This window comes from Eimeria necatrix, genomic scaffold, assembly GCF_000499385.1.
Source record: "Eimeria necatrix Houghton genomic scaffold, Enh_scaff374, whole genome shotgun sequence".
Classification (NCBI taxonomy): domain Eukaryota; phylum Apicomplexa; class Conoidasida; order Eucoccidiorida; family Eimeriidae; genus Eimeria; species Eimeria necatrix.
The window spans coordinates 19,966-31,324 of NW_013655361.1; the positions used below are offsets into that span (position 1 = coordinate 19,966).

At 46.9% G+C, this 11,359-nt stretch overlaps 4 protein-coding genes across 4 annotated transcripts in view; 2 read left to right on the forward strand and 2 right to left on the reverse strand.

Annotated features, from left to right (window-relative positions):
• ENH_00048330 (inositol polyphosphate kinase domain containing protein, putative) overlaps positions 1 to 1,131 on the reverse strand; it is a gene marked incomplete at both ends in the record, with an annotated part of 2,488 nt that extends 1,357 nt beyond the window's left edge. Inside the window, one exon of the mRNA XM_013585585.1 lies at positions 42 to 1,131. Within this exon, the coding sequence (XP_013441039.1) occupies positions 42 to 1,131 (1,090 nt within the window). The remainder of the gene's footprint in view (positions 1 to 41) is intronic.
• Positions 1,132 to 2,460: 1,329 nt separating this feature from the next.
• ENH_00048340 (hypothetical protein, conserved) lies at positions 2,461 to 6,422 on the forward strand (the record flags this gene model as incomplete). The annotated part of the gene is made up of 3 exons (XM_013585586.1): positions 2,461 to 2,625; positions 5,250 to 5,357; positions 6,321 to 6,422. The coding sequence occupies 3 exons, from the start codon at positions 2,461 to 2,463 to the stop codon at positions 6,420 to 6,422; spliced, it is 375 nt and encodes a 124-aa protein (XP_013441040.1).
• Positions 6,423 to 9,116: 2,694 nt separating this feature from the next.
• On the reverse strand, positions 9,117 to 10,355 carry ENH_00074430 (hypothetical protein; the record flags this gene model as incomplete). Its single annotated transcript, XM_013585587.1, has 2 exons — positions 9,117 to 9,396; positions 9,655 to 10,355. 2 exons carry the CDS (start codon positions 10,353 to 10,355, stop codon positions 9,117 to 9,119), a joined length of 981 nt encoding a protein of 326 aa, XP_013441041.1.
• A 649-nt stretch (positions 10,356 to 11,004) lies between these two features.
• ENH_00048360 (hypothetical protein) lies at positions 11,005 to 11,235 on the forward strand (the record flags this gene model as incomplete). Its single annotated transcript, XM_013585588.1, has 1 exon — positions 11,005 to 11,235. The coding sequence occupies one exon, from the start codon at positions 11,005 to 11,007 to the stop codon at positions 11,233 to 11,235; it is 231 nt and encodes a 76-aa protein (XP_013441042.1).
• Between the last annotated feature and the right edge of the window lie 124 nt (positions 11,236 to 11,359).

Here is an 11,359-nt window from a genome sequence, read left to right on the forward strand (position 1 = left end):
TTAATTTAATTAATTTAATTTAATTAATTTAAAATGCCCACCCAGTTTAATGTCTATTACTATGGGGTCCTCGAGGCCCAGCAGCAAATTCTCCAGACACAAAACTGCTGCTTCTTTGTCTTCTTCTTTTTCTTCATTTGCTGCTGCTGCTGCTGCTTCCTCATTTGCTGCTGCTGCTGCTGCTTCCTCATTTGCTGCTGCTGCTGCTTCCTCATTTGCTGCTGCTGCTGCTTCCTCATTTGCTGCTGCTGCTGCTTCCTCATTTGCTGCTGCAGTTGTCCCCTTTGCTGCTGCAGTTGCTTCCTCATTTGCTGCTGCAGTTGTCTCCCTATTTGCTGCTGCAGCTGCCTCCTTGTTTGCTGCTGCAGTTGTCTCCCTATCTGCTGCTGCAGTTGTCTCCTCATTTGCTGCTGCAGTTGCTGCTGCAGTTGTCTCCTCATTTGCTGCTGCAGTTGCTGCTGCAGTTGTCTCCTCATTTGCTGCTGCAGCTGTCTCCTTATTTGCTGCTGCAGCTGTCTCCTTTTTGTCATTTAAATAAACTCCAAAAAGCCTGGGCATGAACGGCAGAAGCTCTGCAGCTGCTTCTGCTGCTGCTGCTGTTGCTGCAGCAGCAGCAGCAGCAGCAGCAGACTCCGGGCCGCCTCCCCCATTTATCTTTTCTTGCTGCTGCAGCAGCAGCAGCGGGCAGTCTTCTTTGCAGCCCAATGGGCAGCTTCCATTCAACAGATCTACAGCAAAAGTGCTTGCTGCTGCTGCTGCTGCAGCTGCTGTGTCTGCTGCTGCCGTTTTTGCTGCTGCTGCTGCTGCTGCTGTTGTGTCTGCTGCTGCCGTTTCTGCTGCTGCTGCTGCCGTTTCTGGTGCTGCTGCTGCTGCTGCGGCTGCAGCAGCTGCTGCAGCTGGCTCCGGTCCTTGAACTGCTGCCGCTGCTGCCGTTTCTGCTGCCCCCGTCGCTGCTGCTGCTGCTGCTGTTTCTGCTGCTGCTGCTGCTGCTGCTGCTGCTGCTTTTCTTTGCACGAGCGCATGCAGCAGCAAATAAAAGTGGGCTTCTGCCTTTGTTGTTTTCTTATAAAAAAATAAACCATCGCTGCTGACGCTGAGGCGGCTTTTGTGGCCGCCCGCGCACCCAAACATTGCTGCTGCTGCTGCTGCTGCTGCTGCTGCTGCTGCTGCTGCTGCTGCTGCTGCTGCTGCTGCTGCTGCTGACTGCTAGCTGCTGCTGCTGCTGCTCGCGCAGTTAACCCGCCGCGGCTACCACTGCCGCATCTCCTGTTGCTGCTGCTGCGAGTCGGCCGCTGTTCTTGCTGCTGCTGCTGCTGCTGACTTGCTGCTGCTGCTGCTGCTGCTGCTGCTGCTGTAGGAAAGCTGGGGGACCCCGAGGGGCCCCCGTGCCCTTTAGAAGCCTCAGTCGGCGAGGGCCCTAGGGTTTAGGGTTTGCTGCTGCATTTTTGCTGCTGCAGTTTTGCTGCTGCAACTTTGCTGCTGCTTCTCGTGTCTTTTTGTCTCCGTTTGCTGCTGCTTCGGGTGTACGTACACCCCAGCGCAGACACGAAAGCCCTGTGTTGCCCAGGGTCAAAGACTAAGAGTCGAGGGTTTAGGGTTTAGGGTTTAGGGTTTAGGGTTTAGGGCTTTGGGTCTGGGGCTTTGGCGGCTGCATCGACTCTGGAGGGACCTGGCGGCGAGTTTAGGGTTTAGGGTTTAGGGTTTAGGGTTTAGGGTTTAGGGTTTGGGAGGGTTGAGGGGAAAGCCGCGGGAAAAGGAAAAGGAAGTGGCGGCGAAGAAGGAGCTGTCTATACACCCGAGGCAGCTGCGGTGTACAGACACCGCAGCCCCCAGCCGCCGCTGAGACAGCAGCAGCCCCGGGGGTTTGGAAGTTCATTTAAATGTTTTTTTGTAAATTTAAATTTAAATTTAAATTTAAATTTAAATTAAATTTGAAATAAATCCACTTGGAGGGTTTGCAGCTGCGCTTGAGGTGTACAGACAGCTCCGCGGCACTCCCAGCAGCCCGGCCCCACAGCTCCGCCCTTGTCCTTCGGGTGTCTTTTCTTTTTCTGGAATTAAATAAATTAAATTAAATTAATTTATTTAATTTAATTTATTTAATTCAAAAAGAAACATTTCAAACCCTTGCATGCAGCAGCAGCAGGGCTTCCTCCGGCGCGTCTCGCTTCCCGCCCATCCCGGCTCGAGGGTTTAGGGTTTAGGGTTTAGGGTTTAGGGTTTAGGGTTTGGCAGCCGCTCCCGCCCCAGCGCAGCCCGTCTGCCCGCTGGCTAGCTAGCTAGCCAGCGAGCGCTTCTCTGCAGCTAGCCGCCGCCGCCGCCGCTGCTGCTGCTGCTGCTGCTGCTGCTGCTGCTGCCGCTGCTGCTGCTGCTGCTGCTGCTGCTGCTGCTGCTGCTGCTGCTGCTGGTCAATCGGCGCTTCGCGCGCAGCCGGGGAGAGGCCCTTCGCGGACGGCGGCCATGGGGACTGCAGCAGCAGCAGCAGCAGCAGCAGCAGCAGCAGCAGCAGCAGCTCCTGCTTCGGGGCGGCTGCTGCTGCAGCTAGCGCTAGTTGCTGCCTTCTTAGCAGCTTATTGCGTCCAGCCCCTTTTGGTGGATATCATGAAGTTCAACGGAGGCGCCAATGTCAGTTTTATTTTATTTATTTTATTTTATTTATTTTTATTATTTATTTATTTATTTATTTATTCATTTATTTATTCATTTATTTATTTATTTATTTATTTATTTATTTATTGTTTATTTGTTGCTTATTTGTTGTTTATTTATTTATTGTTTATTTGGTTATTGTTTATTTAGTTATTATTTATTTATTGTTTATTTGGTTGTTTATTTGTTTGTTTTTTTATTGTCTATTTTGTTATGTATTTATTTGTTTGTTTATTTCCTTGTTTATTTATTTATTTATTTATTTATTTTGTTTTTGTTTTTGTTTCATCTTTTTTCCGTTTTTTATCTTTTTGGTTTTTAGTTTTTGTTTTTTGTCTTTTTTTAAATCTTTTGTTTTTTTTTTCTTTTTTTGATCTTTTTTGATTTTTTTTGTCTTTTCTAATCTCCGCTTTGTCCCTTTTTTGTTTCTTTTTTGTTTCCTTTTTGATTCTTTTTTGTTTTTTTTAATTTCCCTTTTATCTCTTTTTTGAATCTTTTTTGTTTCTTTTTTGATTCTTTTTTGTTTCTTTTTTGATTCTCTTTTTGTCCCTTTTTTGATTCTCTTTTTATTTCTTTTTTGTTTCTTTTTTTTCCTCTTTTTGATTATTTTTTATTTCCTTTTTCTTTCTTTTTTATTTCTTTTTTACTCCTTTTTTATTTCTTTTTTAAATCTTTTTGTTTCTTTTTATTCCTTTTTTGTCTTCGTTTTATTCTTTTGTTTCTTTTTCATTTCTTTTTTTTTGTTTCTTTTTATTTCTTTTTGTTTCTTTTTGTTTCTTTCTATTTCTTTATTCATTTTCCCTTTTCAGTTTTTATTTCTTTCTCTTTTTATTCCTTTTTATTTCAGTTCTATTTCTCTTGTTTCTTTATTTTTAATTTTCTTCCATTCTAATTCACAATTAATTAATTTATTTATTGTTATTTATTATTTATTTTTTATTTGTTATTTATTCATTATTTATTTATTTTATTTATCTAGTTATTCGTTTACTTTTTCACTTATTTATTTATTTATTTATTTATCTATTTATTATTCATTTATTATTTATTTATTTATTTATTTATTTATTTATTTATTTATTTATTTATTTATTTATTTATTTATTTATTATTTATTGTTTATTTATTTATTTATTTATTTATTTTTATTTTTTATTTTTATTTTTGTTTTTCAGTCGAGCACTTTCTCAATTTTAATTCCGCACTATTACTCGATGATGATGGTTGGCCTTTTGCCCACGAAGGAGTCCCTCGGGTAAACCCTAAACCCTAAACCCTAAACCCTAAACCCTAAACCCTAAACCCTTTTCCCAGTTCTCCCCAAGGCCCCTGCGGCTCAGCTACAAACCCTAAACCCTAAACCCTTTTCTCCCGGGCCTTCCCCAGTCCCCTGCGGCTCAGCTGCAAACCCTAAAACCCTAAACCTCCCCAAACCCTAAACCCTAAACCCTAAACCCTAAACCACAAAAGCCCCACACCTCCCTATACACCCCACACCTCCCTATACACCCCACACCTCCCTATACACCCCAGAGCTGCCTATACACCCCAGAGCTGCCTATACACCCCAGAGCTGCCTATACACCCCAGAGCTGCCTATACACCTCAGAGCTGCCTATACACCCCGCAGCTGTCTGTACAGCTCATTGTGTCTCCTTTTAGGAAATGTGATTGGCGGAAAGGCCTTCTGGTGTCTCTTTTAGACATTGTCAACCAGCTGCTCAAGAAAGGCAAGCAAAGGGTTTAGGGTTTAGGGTTTAGGGTTTAGGGTTTAGGGTTTGGGGTTTTGCGAGTTGGAGTGTTTCCGGAGCTGCTGCGGTCATGTGTGTCTCCTATTGGCTGTCTCCTGATGCCCCTTCGGCTGCTGCTGCATCTGCTGCTGCTGCTGCTGCTGCTGCTGCTGCTGCTGCTGCTGCTGCAGCGTCTGCAGCAGCGTGGTGATAACTCTCTGGAGTCTCATCTGGACTGTCCCGCAATTCGAAGAGGCGGTGCTGCTGCCCATTCGCCGCAAAGGCGGTTCTATTCATGTCAGTTCCCCAAGGGGCCCCCAGTACCCTTTTTAGGGCCCCCAGTACCCTTTTTAGGGGCCCCCAGTACCCTTTTTAGGGGCCCCAGTACCCTTTTTAGGGGCCCCCAGTACCCTTTTTAGAGGCCCCAGTACCCTTTTTAGGGGCCCCCAGCACCCTTTTTGGGGCCCCCAGTACCCTTTTTAGGGGCCCCCAATTCCCTTTGTAGAGTCCCCCAGTGCTCCTTTAAGGGGCCCCCAGTACCCATTTTAGGGGGCCCCCAGTGGCCTTTTTAGGGGGCCCCGGTACCCTCTTTTGGGGGCCCCCAGTACCGTGGGGGGGCCCCCAACACCGTAGTGCCTTTTGGGGGGCCCCACAGAAATTCAGGGGGGCCCTCGAAGACCCTTCTGGGGGCCCCCATAGTACCCTGTTGGGGGCCCCCGAAGTGCGAAGCTGTGGGGCCCCCCGTGGGTTGGGGTTTGCTGCGGGGGTGGTGAAGGGGGCAAAGCAGCAAGCAGCAGCAACCCGTGCAGGAGTCTCATTGCTGCTGCTGCTGCTGCTGCTGCTGCTGCTGCTGCTGCTGCTGCTGCTCAGACTGTGGCTAGCTGCAGCCTGTGGCTGTTCATTTCGGGGTGGGTCCACTCGGGGACTCTTTGGTATTTAATGTCCAGCTTCGGCGCCGTCTCCACTGGCATTCTCAAGGTTTGCTGCTGCTGCTGCTGCTGCTGCTGTTGCTGCTGCTGCTGCTGCTGTTGCTGCTGCTGCTGCTGCTGCTGCTGCTGTTGCCGTGGTGGGTGCTGCTGCAGCTGGTGCCGCAGCTTTTGCCGTGACTGGTTCTGCTGCCGCTGTAGCTCGTGGCTTTCCGTGCTGCTGCTGCTGCTGCTGCTGCTGCTGGGCCGTTGGGGTGTACAGACAGGGCTGTGGGGTGTACAGACAGCAGCGTGGGGTGTATGCGGAGCTGCAGGGCCTCAAAGTGGCTTTAGTTTTTATTCTTTCGCATTTTCTTTTTTGCGAAATCCAACCCAACCAGTGCCTCAACGGCTGGACCGCCGCCTCCGCAATCACGGCAAGTCCAGGGTTTAGGGTTTAGGGTTTAGGGTTTAGGGTTTAGGGTTTAGGGTTTAGGGTTTTGGTCCGGGGGCCGAGGGTTTAGGGTTTAGGGTTTTGAGTGGAGGTGTAGCCTGGCCGCTGGGCCGTCTCGTGCAGCGGAAGCTGCCGCGTGGGCTCTAATACCCAGGGCCTAGGGTTTAGGGTTTAGGGTTTAGGGTTTAGGGTTTAGGGTTTAGGGTTTAGGGTTTGGGTGTGTGCAGTGCGTGGCGGGGGTAATAATGTATTCTTTGGCGTCTCCCCCAAAAGGGGATTCGCCAAAAAGTGAAAAGTTGAAAACCCTCGAAGACGACAGCCCCGTGGGTGCATGCAGAGCAGAGCTGTGCGCTTGCTGCTGCTGCTGCTGCTGCTGCTGCTGCTGCTGCTGCTGCTGCTGCTACTCCCCTTAGCCCCTTCGTGTCACGTTTGCTGCGGCAGTCGGGAAACAGAGAGATGGGCGTGCTGAAGAAGCTGCTGCTCTGCTGCTGCTGCTGCTCTGCTGCTGCTGCTGCGCTGCTGCTGCTGCTGCGCTGCTGCTGCTGCTGCTGCTGCTGCTGCTGCTGCTGCTGCTGCTTGCAGGTTGCCTCAACTCGGGAAGCAACGCCAGCCTCTCTGACGGAGTTTGTAATGCATGCAGAGGAGGGGAAGCTCGAAAGCCCCAAACGCCGGCTGCTGTCTTGAGTGCATGCGCATGCAAAAGCCCTTTTAATATTTCTTTTTCTTTCTTTTTTGTCTTTAAACTCTACACCTAAATTCTACTTCCCCACAACAAAGGGGCCCCCTCCGCAGCAGCTCGCTGTGGGGCCCCCAGGGGGGCCCCCTGGGGCCTTCAGCGGCTTCTGGGGGGCCCCCAGGGGGCCCCCCAGGGCCCACAGCGGCGTCTGGGGGCCCCCAGGGGCCCCCGCGGCCGGCCTTGTGGGGCCCACAGTACCTCGTGGGGGCCCCCATTTGCAGCATGGGGCCCTTTTGGCCCTTTGGGGGCCCCTGTAGGCCTTTTTTTGAACTGGTGCCCCAGGGGGCCCCCAGGGGCCCCCCGGGGGCCCCCCAGGGGGCCGCTAGGGGCCCCCCGGGGGCCCCCCAGGGGGCCGCCAGGGGCCTTTCGGGGGCCCCCCAGGGTGCCCCCAGAGGGGCTTCTGGGGGGGCTCAAGGGGCCTCTAGTGGGGCCCCAAGGGGGCCCCATTAGGGGCCCCAAGGGGGCCCTAGAGTTGTGTGTTTTGCTTCTGTGTTGTGTCTCTTTTTGTGTCTTCTTTTTTGTTTATTTGATTTTCTTTTTGTGGTTTTGTCTCTTGTGGAGGCGGGCTGTTGGGGTGTCTAGACAGCTGCGGTGGCTGCTGCGGAGGCGGCTCAAAGAGGGACTTCAAATTATTTAATTATCTATTTATTTATTTATTTATTTATTTATTGTTTATTTATTTATTTATTTATTTATTTATTTATTTAGTTATTATTTGGTTATTTAGTTGAGTTTGCAAAATAGGAAGTTCGTTTGCAACCCGCGGCCGCGCGGTGTACGTACACCGCGTGGCCGAAACAGTTTGCATGCATTTTTCCGTTTTTTGGAAATTCCCCAAAAGTTCCAAATAAATAAACTTTATTTAGTATATATATATATTTATATTTTATAATATACAATATATATATTGTATATTTTATAACATGCAATATATATATATATTGTATATTTTGTAGTATACAATACATATTATATGTTGTATATTTTATAATATACAATATATATATATATATATTGTATATTTTATAATATACAATATATACATATATTGTGTATCTTATAATATAAAATACATATAATATATTTGTGTAATATATATACACATATTGTATATATCATAATATACAATATATATAATATGTATACATTATTCATATAATGTATAATACATAAATATTTATTATGTATGTATAATATAGATTGTGTATTATATAATATAAAATATATATTATATATGTATTATACATATGATGTATTATACATATAGGTATTATATATGTATATATATATAATATATATTGTATATTATATAATATACAACATATATAAAATATACATATAAACATATGATATATAATATATAATATATATATTATATATTATATAATATATAATATATAATAGATAATATATAATATATAGTGCATAATATATGATAATAAAGTTTAGATAAATATATACATTATGCATTGTAAGTAAAAAATGTAAGAGTTATGTATATGTATATAATGCAAGTGTGCACATATATGCATATATAATGCATGCACTTCTCCACAAATAAATAAAATAAATAAAATAATTAATTAATTAATTAAGTAATTAATTAATTAATTAATTAATTAATTAATTAAAATTGGAAATAAAAAGAAATAAATAAATTGTAATTAAAAGGAGCGAAAAGACAATTCCGAATTTACCATTTAGTAAATATTTTAATTTAATTTTTTTTATTTCCCTTTTATTGCTTTTTACTTTTTTCCTTTTTTTTTATTTCTTTCAATTCTTTTTTTCTTTTTTTTTGTTTTAGTTCAATTCTTTTTTTGGATCTCCTTTATTTCTTTTTTATTTCCTTTTCATTTCCTTTCCTTTTTTATTTGTTTTTTATTTATTTCTTTAGTTCCTTTTTATTTCTTAACTTTTTATTTTTTATTTCTTCTTTATTTATTTCTTTTCAATTTATTTTTTCTTCTTTTTATTTCTTTTTTTCCTTTTTATTTCTCTTTATTTCTTTTTCTTTCGCTTTTATTTCTTTTTTATTTCTTTTTTCTTTTTTGTTTTTTTTTGTTTGCACATTTAATGCAAAAAGTCCCACACATGTACACAGCCACCTCCCTTTGATACTTATTTAATTAAATTGAATTAAATATATTCAATTTAATTACTTTTAAATCATTTTAATTTAATTTAATTAATTTAATTAATTTAATTAATTTAATTTAATTTAATTAATTTAATTATCAAATTTTGGATTTAATTAATTGCAAATTTGCGGAGGAGGCAGGAGACTTGGGCGTGGGGGACAAAAAAAGACAAAAAACAAAAAAAAAGAAAAAAAGAAAAAAGACAAAAAACCAAAAAGGACAAAAAGGAGACAAAAGGAGACAAAAGGAGACAAAAAGGAGACAAAAAAGAAACAAAAAAAAGACAAAAAAGGGACAAAAAAAGACAAAAATGGAGAAGACACAGGGTGTGTCTTGGGGCCATTTTGGGGACTTGGAAATGGATTTTGGAGCTCGAAAAAGGGCTTTTAGAGTGAAATGGAATTAAATGAATTTGCAGAAATAAATAAAAAAGAATTTGGGATTTAATTGCACAAATTTGGAGAAAATTCGGCGAAATTTGGAGAAGTTTGGAGAAGTTGGTCAGCAGCAGCAAGAGTCGGGCTCTGAGGTGTACAGACACTCGAGATCCTGCGGCTGCAGCAGCAGCCCCCGGGCCACCTTCTGCTGCAGCTGCACTTTTGCTGCTGCTGCTAAGAAGGCAGCAGCAGCAGCAAGTTCGTCTTCGACGTGCTGCAGCACGAAGTGTCCCCTTGCGTCTGTCGGCAGCTGCTGCTGACACGGCGCAGCAGCAGCAGCAGCAGCAGCAGCAGCAGCAAACGCGTGCCGCTCCATGCTGCAGCAGCGCCCCACAGCCTCTGCGCTGTACATACACTGCGGCAGCAACTCAGCAGGAACTAAACAAGGATCTGTGTCTGCAAAAAGGGCCCCACTTATTTCTTCTTCAGAGGGGGGCCCCCTGCCCCGGGGGCCCCCCGGGGGCCCCCCGGGGGGCCCCCCGAGGGGCCCCCCCGGGGGCCCCCCCGGGGGCCCCCCGTGGGGCCCGCCTGCAGCGGCGAGGGCGGCCTGGTGCTGCTGCAGCATGAGCTGCTGCTGCTGCTGCAGCTGGAGCTGGTAGTACTGCGTGAACTGGGCGGCTTGCTGCTGCTGCTGCTGCTGCTGCTGGCGCAGCAGCTGCTGCTGCTGGATCTGCTGCTGCTCGAGGGCGAGCTGCTGCTGCTCGCCGCCGGCGCGCCAGCCAGCGGCGTCCCCCCCCCCAGCAGCAGCAGCAGCAGCAGCAGCAGCAGCAGCAGCAGCAGCAGCGCAGTCGGGAGGCAGCTCGCCCTGGAGCTCGAGAGACACCCGAGCAGTCCCCACTGCTGCGCCGTCCATACACTGCAGCGCATGCACTGCAGCAGCAGCATCAGCAAATATTAAAGTTGCTTTTCCATTTGGAGACAGTCTTATTTGGAGAACTTCTCCAAAAGGACTGAAGTGTCTCTCCAGTTCTTCCGTGCTGCAGCTGCTGCAGTCCAGGCCCCGCACCACCAGCTTCGGCGGCTCTGCTGCTGCTGCTGCTGCTGCTGCTGCTGCTGCGCCCCACGCGCCCCGCTTCCGCTTTGCTGCAGCAGACAAGCTGCAGCAAGCAGCAGCTTTTCTCTCCGCCTCTTTTGCTGTTGCACTATATATCTTGTGCATTGCTGCTCGAAAGAGACTGTTCCCCTGCAGCGCGGGGTTTCCGGGGGCCCCCAGGGGGGCCCCCATCGGGGGGCCCCCCACAGCTTTGCTGCTGTGAGATCTATTAACTCGAATTCTTCTCCCGTGGCAAATGGCCCCCGTCATTTCTTCTATACTTCTTTCTGCTTCTTCAGGGTCTAGGAAATGCACAAACCCGAAGCCTTTGCAGCTGCCTGCAGCAGCAGCAGCAGCAGCAGCAGCAGCAGCAGCAGCAGCAGCAGCAGCAGCAGCAGCAGCAGGAGATGGGGACGGGTTGATGGAGACTCAGGGATTTGTCTCTAGGTTGATTAGGGAATAAAGAAATTGCTGCACAGAGGCCGTGGGAAAAGAGACAAAGAAAAGGAGACTGCAGCAGCAGCAGCAGCTGCAGCAGCTGCAGCAGCAGCAGCAGCAGACAAAAGAAGACAGGAAGCCGCACCAAAATATCAGGCCCAAACTGAGACAATACGGGCACAGCAGCAGCAGCAGCAGCAGCAGCAGCAGCAGTATGATGGCTATTAACAGCAGCAGCATGACCATTCACAACAGCAGCAGCATTATCATCACCACCAACAGCAGCAGCAGCAGCAGCAGCAGCAGCAGCAGAACCAGCACTATCAGCATCATTATCATTATAGTCATCATAATGACCATCATCGCAGCAGCAGCAGCAGCAGACAGAGCAGCAGCATTATCATCATAACCATAATAACCACAGTGGCAGCAACAGCAGCAGCTCCTTGACCACTGCAGCAGCAGCAGCAGCAGCAGCAGCATGACAGCCGCAGCAGCATCAGAGAAAGCGACACAGCCGCAGCCGCAGCAGCAGCAGCAGCAGCCGCAGCAGCAGCAGCAGCATCATCACCGCAGCAGCAGTATCGCCACAGCGGGAGCAGCAGCATCACCAGCTGCATCACCACAGCAGCAGCAGCAGCAGCAGCAGCAGCAGCAGCAGCAGCAGCAGCAGCAGCAGCAGCAGCAGCAGCACCCGTGTTGGGGTCTGTGATGAGTTTGACGAGGGCGACGCTGCTGTAGTGGTTTTGAAAAAGCTCTTCGACTTCTTCGCGACAAGTCCCAGGGTCTAAACTCCCCACCCACACGGAAGCTGTTTCCCCGCGACGGCCTGCAGC